General features: G+C 35.8%; 1 protein-coding gene across 1 annotated transcript in view; it reads right to left on the bottom strand.

Moving 5' to 3' along the window:
* The window catches only part of Cen (cerebellar degeneration-related protein 2-like), a 70,672-nt gene extending 64,383 nt beyond the window's left edge, over positions 1-6,289 (bottom strand). The window contains exon 1 of the mRNA XM_076113195.1: positions 5,903-6,289. Coding sequence (XP_075969310.1) covers positions 5,903-5,978 — 76 coding nt within the window. The 5' untranslated portion in view covers positions 5,979-6,289. The remainder of the gene's footprint in view (positions 1-5,902) is intronic.
* Positions 6,290-12,935: the final 6,646 nt, after the last annotated feature.

Raw genomic sequence — 12,935 nt, 5'->3', positions numbered from 1 at the left:
TTTTGAGATTATCGCGACAGATACATATGTACCGTGAAGGACTTTGTTTTCTTAGTGATAATAATTACTTAGGGGGCATGGTACATGATACTACGCAACAATAGATAAATTAAAGTAAATATATGATAAGGTACTGCTATCAATTATTGTATCTTAAATCGTTAAAAATCAATCAGAATGGGTTCATCGGCAATGATAAAGCAAACAATCACACGGCCAATACGTGTGTATTTCTATAATCAATATAATTATTTAATAAACATATTACGAGATTATAATTTCATCATTCGTTCAGGTGCTCAAATCGCCGCATAAGGATGACATGTGGAAGTGAGATGGCATGACTAATTGATGGCAGTGAGAGAGTGACAGAGATAATAATGGGGATAAAATGAATAGCTCGCTTTTATTGTGACACGTGAACCTCATTCTATATATCACTGATCTGGTAACGCGTCAGCCCGAAGTCATGGCCTATGCAAGAACCCCTGTTTTGCTGGTTGTTATTGGCCCCCATGAGCTTGTTTCAAAATCATAGCGGAACATTGGTGTGACTGCATGGCAGTTACCTTAACAGTTCCAAGTGTATAGGCTACCCATTCTTGGAATCTTGACAACAACCGATAACTTATAATGTATTCCTTTTCAGTATTACCCCACCACCTCCTGCAGTATGAATTGCTATGCTATTTACGATTACAAGCCTGCGGTATGAACTACGTTCGAAAAATGGTGTTCTAAAAATTTTACATTTTTACCTAAGGTATGTTTCTAATTAAAAAAGATGTTGAGGTCTGTTTCTGCCATACACATATTGATGTTAATGAACAATATCGTCGAAATACCATCCATCAGAGACCCAATAGTACAGCTAAGGCCGCAATTCATTGCCCAGAGTACAAGTTACACCATGATGACACCGTGTTAGTAAGTTTTTGTGACGATGTACGGTAACCTTCGGTACCGGTTCCTTTCAACAACCTTGTTGTACTAGAACTGTTTTACGAGAACATCCTTGTGAATTCCTTCGATATTGGGCTCAAGAATTTGCCGCTTCAATACTTTAATGTCAAACTGAGAAACAGGACTTAAACAAAACTTTTAGGTAACAAATCTGCAGTTCTATTATGCCATAGCCCATGATTGATAGATACGTGATTGGGGTTTATGGAGAGCGCTACAGACGGAAAAGTAAATAGGTACATGAACCAAAATAGATATAAACCTTTATCTGCCCTCTAAGCGTGTTTTGTAATCGTTATCAAACAAAATAAAACCGTGACGCAATTATCATTCTAATTATCTATCGATCTAATCAGCCCAATTAACAGTCGTTTCGTAATTTTATAATCAACTTACTAATAAGAAAATAAAAATATACTTCCAGTACCTACCACGTTATAACTCACTTTTGCTTACAATGTAAAGTTTTTCATGTAAGCAAGTTTTGACGTTGACAAACACATAGCTTATTAGTTAGACATTGCGAAACATTCATTTTAAAATATTCATAAAAATAATATATTAAGAGAAATCTTTTTTCAGTAATATCACTTTTGTGGCGACGTCTTAAAATGAGCCTAGAAGTTACGATAATTATGATTAATTAAACTAACCACATAATTATGATCATAATTAACAAGTCGCGTTATAATTTTCTCAAGGAAAATGGCGGCCGTTTATCCGCGTTTAGTTTTTAGTTTCACTATCTGTATTGTATCTTGGTGTGATTAATAAAGAACTCTTCTGTTATGCGAATTGTTCCGTAGTAATTTAAAACGTAAGAAAAAGATTCCTATTGCACGCAATCGCCTGTATTTGTAAGTAGAGATATACAGAAACAAATTAATTTTAATGACAGTAAAACAAGCGTGTGCTGTAAAAAGTAGAGTTAAGATGTATCGTGAATTCTAAACTAAACTACTAACTACCGTATACTATTTGTCTTACGAATAAAAAAATGACCAAATTTGATCTTATTTGCTAGGAACAATGCGTTACGAATACATCTTCAAGATACGCGACGTTTCAAAGTAAGACAGCATGAAATAGACAATATTAAAAGTTTCAAGTTTGTTAGTAGTTTGTCAACAAAATCTCAAACACAATATTGGTAAATACAACGTGGCTTCGTATGTGACCGAACACCGGAAAAGTTACACAGTGAACTCTAGCCCTAGCTTTTAAGAGGCTTCAGAAACAGGTGTAGATTAAACCAGGATTAAGGTTACAAGAGAACTTATTAGTTTACAAACGTAAGTTCCTAAATCAGTACATGAAATTGAAACTTTTACGCAGTAAAAGTATACAGAGTTTTTAAGGAAGAGAACAATATTGTTGCTAATACATTTGATAGCTTTATTATTGTCTTATGAAACTATTGAAATCTGAACCATTGGCGTACAGAAGGAAGATTGTTTCCGAACATTTTTACGTTTTATCCAAACAGTTACAAAACATATCCTGGTTAATTTTACTTTTGTTCATCAAGTAAACGGTAACTTAATCAAAAGAGCCCATCTTTTGCACGATTGAAACAAGTATAAATAACACGCAGACCTTGGCACTTGACACAAAATTTCGCGCTTCACATCACGTTACAAAACTCCGTACACCCAAATGGAAACTTACTTAATGCCTGTCATATTTCACAGTGTTTACTTCACAGAATGTTACTTAGTGCGTTTTGTAATTCGGCTGTTATACCGTCTGGACTATCCCTATAAAATTATGCGGATCGTCTCGCACGGCTGAGATTAATTGGCATATAGCATGCTAACATTCTATTACAACAGTCAACTGTTGAGCCCATATATAATTTAATGGGTATAAAATATTTATTTATCCCATTATCTCGCGTCTTCTTTGCTCAGTTGTTACCACCTGAGGTGATTTATTGAACATTGTCTCAGGACAAAAACTTACTCACGGCATTTTTAAACACGGCATATTATTTATTTTATTAAATCCAACAGACACATTTTGTACATGCACGCAATCTTTTTAGACTTCGGTATTTCTTGTCCAGTATTGAACTATACTAAAACTACGAACAATAATTTGCCATTAAAGTATAACAATAAATTATAGTTATATGCCTATCAATCAAGCACAATGCTTAGAGCAGGTGTCGGAAAGCGTGACCGGTGCAACAGTTAGCCGAAGAGCAAGCAAACAGCGGGTGTACGCCGTGTGCGGTTGCACAAACACCTACAAGCCAAGGTTGACGCACTGTTATCACATTGCAACGAAAGTTTAAATGCCGAACTACGAAACATCGCCGGTGTTATGAAGGTTAGAATTTTTAGATTATAATAATGGCAGGTTTGAATTCGATGGTTATTTCAATATATATAACGGACCTCAAACTTAAAATCACGTTCATGCAAACGAAATGAAGCCTTTACGATTACTCGTTCGTCATCGACCAACTAATATAGACTTATAACTATAGCCAAGAAAAGGCTAGAATTAATTAACTATGAGGAGTATCGCTGATGTCACTAGGCATATTCAATTCATTGAACCCGCATTATGAACGTAGCTCGTACTTTAAATATTTTTCTGATTTAACTGTGTGCATAACTCCACATAAAGTTCATAGTTAGTAGTTTATAACGACTGTTATCATCATAAACAGCATTATTTTTATCAAATTCCGAAAGCGCCTCAGACTAAATCAATTACAGAGATTTGAATAGAGATTTATCGTTACAATAATAGTTATGATAGCTAGCGGAAACACAGCAAACAACGTTTACAATTTTTAGTCTTGGTCATTAATTTCAGAAGAGAACGCTAGCAACAACGCAACCACAATTGATCTTTTATTTATCTCCTTACTTCATGATACACGACACCTGAACAAAACAAGGAAGGCTTATTTACCGCTAGAAACATTAAGTTTATTCGATGTCTTGTCCTAATGGAAGATTTACCGCGTGTTGTTGAAATATGGCCGCGGCCCGCACGCTGTAGGAAACTAGATTATTTGTAATGTAATGTTACGTGGACCACAATGCATAATGTTTGCATTAATGAAGCCGATGAGATGCAGAGACTATTAGACCATACAGTTGAATACTCTTATTGGTTCATGTGAATATTTTACATTAATTAAGAGAAGACTGTTACTGTTATAGCTCGATACTCGATCTGCTAGTAATTTCATTAATTTCAATTTTCAAGAAGGAAATACATTCAGGAGCACGATTCTTTACAGTCGGTACTATCGAGTATCGAGAGCTTGTCATTTAAAATGTACTGGGAAAATAATTAGTCTGGCGCCCGCTAGAGGCGCTGAACAGGGTTTTATACAATATTTCCAATAGATAGCCCGTTGGCGATAATACACAATGGTAGAAATTCGCGATTCAGTGGCAAAATCATGAGAATAAAAATAACTGTTTCGATATTGTAGGTACTATTATATTTGTGACAAGAGAATTAGTAAATTGAATATTTTTATCGTCACTTGTGAGTAATTAATTGTCAGCATTATATAGATAAGTATATTTCATTGATCTTACTCATAGATAAATTAATTCAATTTAACCCTAGTATCGCAACTATAATTTGCTGCAAACGTATTTTTCTTTTTTTAGATAAATTTTGTGTTTTCAAGCAATTGGTAAACTCATTTGTTCAAAATTGTTCATTTCATGCATACGAAAACACATTTGCTCGGTCTAGCTGTTATAACAGATATCATTTTAATGTTTTACGAACGCATTCTGCGGCAAAGACACCGAAATTCGGACCGAGTAAGAAAAAATAAACAGCATTAATAATGTCTGACTGAAGTTTAAGTAAGATAGTGGTAGCAAATTGTTATACATCTATAAAATTACGCCCTTTTCTTATAGGGATAGACGCCAGACCAAAGAACGCCACTTGGTACGAAAATGCTTAGTTATATTAATGTAATTCAACGATTTGCCTTCCCACGCAAGAGCTTCAGGTTTAATTTCATGGCATTTTGCTGCCCTTAACTTGAAGAAGTTATGTTGGTATTAAACATTTACTGGCACTTTCCTGTCATTTGGGAAACTTAAGATAACCCCATGCATGGGAATTCTTTCAACAGTATTGGAAGGGATGCATAGAGTAAATTTTCGAAGAAGTGTAGAGTCTAGTAAGCTGATATTGGTCTGCCATATTGAGGTACAACCAGATCCTTAGTGGAACAAAGATGTATAAAAAAGTCCCCAACCCGCACTTGGCCAGCGTGGTGGACTCAAAGCCTAAAACCTCTCATGACGGACTTTCTTGATTTTTTTTATTAAATCTTTTAGTAAGTGTCAATTAAAAGGGCCATAAATATATTTATTGGTAAGGTACAGTGCGTACATAGATTATTAAGGAAATAATTATTATTACGCCTACAAGTCTATACGACAAACCTTTAAAATTAATAGGCGAAGGTTGAAGAGGCGTTAAAATACGACGAAGGTAAATTGACAAAACTTTAAAAATAAATAAATACTCGGACAAGGTGAACAAAGTTCTTATTCTGTACCGTTTTCTTACTACACACGTGTATTTACCTGAGTACCCTCTTTTGACTGCACATACATAATTAATTAACTGCATCGGTTTGACGAATTTAAACTGTGCGTTTGACCTTTTTATTTATACGTGATTGGACTTTAAACGTAATTCGTTTTTCTTATATTCTGAACAATACAAAATGTATGCTCAGATATAATATCAAGCAATTAAAATTCAGCTACAAGTAACAGCGGACTCGCAATTGAGGGTAACGGAAAATTAGCAAAATGATTCACCTTGCGAAAAATCTACAAATGACGGAATTTTTTGTTAACGTCTCTAAAATGCGCCAGAACAAAAAAAAAACTGTTTGGAGACCTCATTTGAAATAATTTAAATAAAGGTCATTTACCTGACGGGGTCCAGCATTCCGGGCACTCCTGGCACAGCGTCGCCCAGTCGAAGGCAAGGTCCTCGAAGCTCGCCATGGCTACACCCACTTAATCAAAAAGCCAGTCCACTCCGTAACATACTATCAAACGGCTATTTAAATCGCCGGTTGCACAAACACTTGACACCATCCGAATAATGTTGAACGTAAAGCTCGGTAACAAAAGCACTGGTTGCAGTTGTATCGTAAATAAACGTTATCTAAAGGCTCGGGTGTAATGTTCGCGGCTAGTTTCCCGCGTCACTCGTTCGTTATTCGGATGTGCACGCGCACCTAGATAAGCGGCCGGCGGAGCACTGCGCGGTAACCTCGCGGACCACTCGGGATGTGTCGCTGGTCGCTCGGCACTCGGAACCTGTTCTCGGGCCGAGGCACAGGCGTTCACTCAGCGGGTACTCTTTCGATTTCAATGAACCGTTAACGTTCTTTTCTGCTGGGTGTGTCTTATCTACACGACATCACGTAACGCAGCGCCCGCCGGCGATCTGCTTGTCACACAATAGATTTGAACGCAAGATACCAACGACACTTGCACTCTGAGAAGATAAAGAGTGTGTTGCAAAACCTGCCGAACTGAACCTTTTGTAATTTGCATATGTAAATGTTGAATATTTGCTTTAGAAACACATTCGAGGCACGCGCTAGTAGAATGGCCGTTAGAGGCGATGGCAGTTGTCCTTATGCAAGCCCACGCGCGATTCAAGTGCACGAGTCTACCAAGTATTATAAATATTTTGAGTGTCGATGTTATGAGTATTTCTATTGTCATGCATATTCTAAGAGAACTTTCTACGAAGACACTCATAAGTTTCAGCTATACATTTTGTGCTTGACTAATAGTACAAACTTACCACACTTTTGTTACACGTTATCATTCCATTCTTATGCCACTTCGAGCAACAATACAGAAGTCAAAAACTTTGGATTAAAGAATGTATAACCCAATTAAAGTGCATGAAGATTTTGGTAATGTCGGTTGGCCGACTTCTTGCATAAGGGCAAAGTGCCAAAGAAATCGAAAACAACCTTAATTCAGTAAAAGTTTCGTCGTTCTCGTAATTTTAACAAATAACTTTAATAGCGTGTGAGTCGGCCAGTAAACGAAAGTATATGATTTTTCAATTAACTCTCATTTCCTCACTAAACTGTTTAATATAATTTCGATGTTTCAAGATCATAAGTGTGCCACGTTCATGAAATCGTCATAGCGTTAACAAAAAAGACACTCAAGCAAATAGAAACTTAATTCATTATAATGCTACTATTTTAATGGTTACTTAATTCTTTTTCGCATAAAATCGGCATTAATTGCGAAGCACAGTGGTCGTATTATGATTGTGATTAAAGCAGAAAGCGGCAAGTGAGAGTAATTGACGACTGTCAAGACAAAGTCGTGAGGTATACCTTCTACAGTGAAATATGACGTTTAAGATATAATTTCCAGAACGCTGCATCTGGCATGTCAATGACTTTTGCAATACGGCTTTTAGTTACAAATAAAAAGAGCTTTATTTTAAAGATTTAAAACAATTAGCTTTATACACACATAGTTTTCTGTGCATGTTTACATTGACAGATGATAAAAACTTAGGAAAAATGCTGAAGCAATATAAATTCACAAAATAATATAAATGCACAATACGAAAAATGTCTTGTAAGCTGTCTTTTTATCTTGGCAACTATAATTAAAACTCAATGGTTAACTGGTTTTAAACTTATATCTGCAATAGGTACCCGTTTAAAAGTTGTCCCTGCAACAAACTATAAATTAACAACATTCCTTTACTTCCGTAACTACTGGTTAGGAAATAAAGATTAATCAACATAAACAGCAGTTTTTAATGGGAAAGTGGGGAAGGTTGAGGATAAAACCGATTCATAAATGAATAGACACCAAAATTATATTGCGATATTGGCCAAACCCCAGAAAACACGAAAATATTTTCTATGGGCCAATCAATTTTTTTATTTTATTAATGCGTTATGCAAAATACTCTTCCGTTACTGAAGGACTGACTGACAGGCTGACTGATGGACAACACACAGCCGAAACTACTGACCGTTGAAAGTTGAATTTGGTATGAAGATTCCTTAGGAAGTGTAGAGGAGCACTAAGAGTGGATTGCTGGAAATCCTGAAGTTACAAGCGGGAAAAGCCGCGGGTGAAAAGCCAGAATATCTACTTACCCTATAAGTAATAAACTAAATAAGAAACTAACAAAACTATATACTGAAGTGTGTACATTACGTATTACTCGAAACACCAAATCCAATAAATTTGGTTTTTAAAGTTATTTATACTCATAGTCAACTAAATCAAGACGAAGCATGCAGCGTAAATTTAACACGCATGTAAATGTTCATGTAACATGCATGCAGTGTTACTTATACAGATCAGTATGTAGTTTGTCAACATAGAAATTGCATGTCGTTTTTTTGCAGACCGTGCGCTAATCATCTTACGGAACATAATTTGTCATCCTATACAGAATATACTCCAACATAAATCTAGATTATAATTTTAGTATTGCTGTGTATTTTCAAAATTAAGCAGATCTATATCTAGGCTATCGTTGGCTGCAAGCCTGTCAACTGATGTTCTAAATTATGTTTTTATACACCTTCGATAGCAGCGAACCTTGCGTGGCTCTTTACTAAGTCGTCGGACTATACTATACACACTATACCTACTCTGTAGCGCGGATCTGTAGTCGGTACTGTCGAGTCCCGAGAATTTGTCATTAAAAATGTACTTCAAAAATTGTTTCTATGGCACCCGCTAGAGGCGCTCTGATCAGATTTCTTACAAAATAATTCTATGGCTAGCCTTGTCAATAGTAGTAGAGAATCAGGCTTCAATCATTAATGCGTTCATGGTTAAGTCAACAAACGCCATCTCGGTAAATATTACAACACTATAGAGAATATTTCCAAGAGCTTCATAAACATTCGTAGTGCAGTTTAATTATTTTAATCAGGTCTGGAGCGGCTCGTTCAACATGTGATCTGGTTTAGATACCGTTATTACGGTAACATCCTCGGGTGCGCCACTTAATACTTATTATAAAACGTGACCAATATTTATTTCTATATCGTTCTCCTATTTTGGTGAGTTACAGGTTAGTTTACCGGGATGTGTTTTAAATATAGCAATTATGCAAGAAAACCTTGGTCCTCATAAGCCATGCGTAATCATGTTGATGTTCCATCCATGTATATAGAAGAAAGACTGATATTTATTGAATACAAACAAAACTAATATTTACTGAAAATCTGAAATATAAAAACAATTAAGAGCCTCTAAACAGTTTATGGGAATAGATTTTGAGGGCCTCCGTGGCGCATTGGTTAAGGTGGTTGGCACACCGCCCCGCTACCAGCGCGTTGAGAGGTCGCGGGTTCCATTCCCAGTCCCACCCGCAACAAATAATTGTGTGATCCACAAATAGATAGTTGTGTTATGTCGGGCCTGGTTGTACTTTGTGTGTGCTGTTTGTATGTTTATAAAAGTCCCCGCGACACAAGAGCAATTCTAAGTACGGGAGTTTTATTTAAGAAAAGAAAAACAAAGCGCCCACAGATGAATCTAAGTAGTTTCCATGGACATTGCATAGCGCATCGCGTGAGACAAAGATTCGGCCTATTTATCGTTTTCCAATATTTAATAAAGAATTTCTCAAAACCGTTACGTGATCTAAAACGTTTTTTACGCACTTTGAAATAGTTTTAGTGCGTCTACTTTTGATGGAATCACGTAATTCTGTAACCGATATTTAGGTTACTATTAAATTATACTTTCAAAAGTATTTAGATCTTGGATTTGCAAGAAATATTTTGACTTTTCCTTCTTACTCAGAGAAAATAGGTTTCTTTTTTAGAAAACAATGTCTGATTTACTGATACTTTGAAATCTTAAGTAATAAGTAATGCCGTTTAAGTGTTGAGGGTTTAACTAAACGATTAACCGTAAGAAATTTTCTAAAAATACGAACGAGTTTTAACCTATCAACACAATCTAACCAGGTAAGTGCATTTTGGAGCAAGCAAACAACAGATAATGTTGAAAGCTGATGATGTATAAGAAAAGAAATAAATTAGGTTTCTAGAACATCTAGACCACATAATTAGCCACTTATCTCGTATCTAGTTATCTTAGAAATCGGAGTACATTTAAATTTCTGATGCCTATTTCTCATATCGAATATTCAGGTTATAATATATTCCCCGTTTTTGTAACATTTTTCGTTGCTACTCCGCTCCTAATGGCCGTAGCGTGATGTTATATAGCCTTAAGCCTTCCTCGATAAATGATCTATTCAACACAAAAATATTTTTTCAATTCGATCCCGTAGTTCCTGAGATTAGCGCTTTCAAACAACTCTTTAGCTTTATAATATTGGTATAGATTTTCTCCTAGAAGAAGTTTCGTCTCCTCCGAATAGTCTCAGTATATCCATTTATCCAATATACATTCAGTTATAATATTATAAGCATGCATTCCCAAGCTGGAAGTATCGTCGTTGGGTAGACAGAGCTAAGAATCGCGTTGATCTGTACGTACCTTTAGGTATTCTACCCGATAGAAGTCGTCCGTGAAAAGTAGACAATACTATTTATTGAAAAGGAATGCAAGTTGATTTCTACAAAAGAAAATATTTCTATTTAAAAGTGATATGCCTACTGCTAGTAATAGGCCTGCTGATTCCTGCATTTTATTCACGTTATGCAGAATGCTGTTTTTTCACAACCAAACATTTAAAAAACTGGCTAACCTTAAAATCTACCGTCGCATAAACCACATCAATAAAGGAAAAGGAAATTTTGCGCAAGATGTTTCATTAACTATCTATACTTAATTAATTGCTGCCCAAAATCTAAATAACTAATAGTAATTGTGAAATATATTGGGTCTAGACTTTCATGTCCGTTCACGTGTCGTTGACAAGGTTGTAACAAAGAGGTTAGTCCACTTGATTGACCAGCAAGGTCCCGATTCACTGTCTTAATTTAAAAAAGAAACAGCTAACGTCTTTTTATTTGCGCGAAATTTGTAATGTGTCTTCAAGATGGCTTCAAATGGCTTCAATCGTGTTCCTCTGAAATGAATTGCCGTCTAATTCTGCAACACGATTCTTCTATGACAAATGTTAGTTTAGTTAAGGTGTCTTTCTACATGTTTTATGTACTATGTGTTACTACATATATTTTGTTTAGTTTCAATTCATTAAAATTTAATTCCGATTTTTATCCCTAGGAATGGTTAGAAGATGGAAAATCGTTTTCCACAGATGAAGATTTTGCTTAAACACAAATGACTTTATGCAAAAATGAAGTTTGATGCATTACACCATCAGTATTTTATGATTAATCAGCACCTAGCTCAGTGGACACCAAATAAAAAAGCATGTAAAATGTCAAAAAAGAAACCTGAACTCCGTCACGATTAGATAAGTTTATACTACGAGCGATCTTATTTCACTTAGTTTGCACAAAGGTCTACTTAACTCGTACAATAGAGGAATTAGATATCCAAGAACAAAAAAATGTCCCGTGCGAAATTGTTGACCTGAACAGTGACCCGCGAGTTAACTTTGAAATTCATTACTACGTTCAGCATTTTATTAGATTCAATTACCGCGATCAAAGTAGGTATAATAGTTACCGCGATTTTATGCCGTTTTATTAAATTGACATTAATGATTTTAGGAGAGATCGCCGGCTAGTTTATCTCCGTGCCTGATTTTCCGTCCTTTCCCCACTATTTCCCGGGGGTAAAAGTAGCCACTGTCGCTTTCCCTAAGTATCTATACTTAACTTCAAAGATTAAATAAATTATCTATCTTTATAATTTTAGTAAAACAAAACATGTTTATTTTTTCTGCCAGTTAGAATACAATACTAAAGTACCTAAGTATTTATTGGCGCTATTGTTCAGGCGTTACTCTATCACGGAACAAAAAAGGGTAACATAATACTCGTAACGTTCGACACCTAGTGCATTCAATGCCATTCCTCACACGGAAAAAAGAACGAATATAAAAAATAACCCACATACATAATAATCCTTGCATGTATAACGAAGTAAACACGACGTAACAACAAGTCGTCCTTGAACTGAAGTAACACCGCGAAACAAAGCTAGACCAAGTGACGGACGCCAACGAGTTTTATACTTGCACGTCTTGCTACCGTCACTCAGATTTGAGAGGGACTCTACATTCGGAACGTAGAAACCTAAAAAAACCCTTCTAACGCTGTTTGATATGTCCCTTGTAGAAGCAAGAATTCGGAAAAGATAACTTTCTTAGAGTAAGCTAGGTGTCTGTTGTCTTAAAAGATCAAGCTTCATTTACAATCCTTAACATTATGTCCGTTACATATTTCATTGTATGAACTTCGGAATGTCGTTCCGGATCTGAATGAACTTTGCATCTATGATATCCATATTTGAACAATGCGATTACGGGAGTAAATAAACAAACAAAACAATCAATTAAACTCTTCTCACGGTGAAAGACGAAACACAAAGTACGTTTATAGTTTCCTTCAATTAAATAAAATGTAGGTATTGAATCGTATGCGCACTTTCTACTGTCCACTCGACAGTTTTAACTAGACACCGGGCTTTGAATACGCGTGAAATTGATTAACTTCGCATTCAAACGTATACAATAATTACATTTTGTTACTATGTAGCGTTGCCTATTTAACTGTCTTAACCGCATTCAACTCCTATAGTCACCTGTTTAGCCGTAATTATTGGCCGCTGGGAAACTCACACTTTAATACATTGTTTCGAGTAAATACGTAAACTGTAATAGCTACTCTTACAAGTCTAGTAATATCTAAGTACATTAGAGATAACCATGCACCTGGCGAGATGTAGGACAACGATCTTCATCTAGGCTATGCAAATTAAGTTCGACCACGAAACCGGACAGCTTATTGCACTCCCCAAGGGTGAACAATGTAGACTGTATTGCACAGTAATAAA

This window comes from Anticarsia gemmatalis, chromosome 4 (assembly GCF_050436995.1).
Source record: "Anticarsia gemmatalis isolate Benzon Research Colony breed Stoneville strain chromosome 4, ilAntGemm2 primary, whole genome shotgun sequence".
NCBI classification, from domain to species: domain Eukaryota; kingdom Metazoa; phylum Arthropoda; class Insecta; order Lepidoptera; family Erebidae; genus Anticarsia; species Anticarsia gemmatalis.
This window is presented reverse-complemented; position numbering and strand designations above follow the sequence as displayed.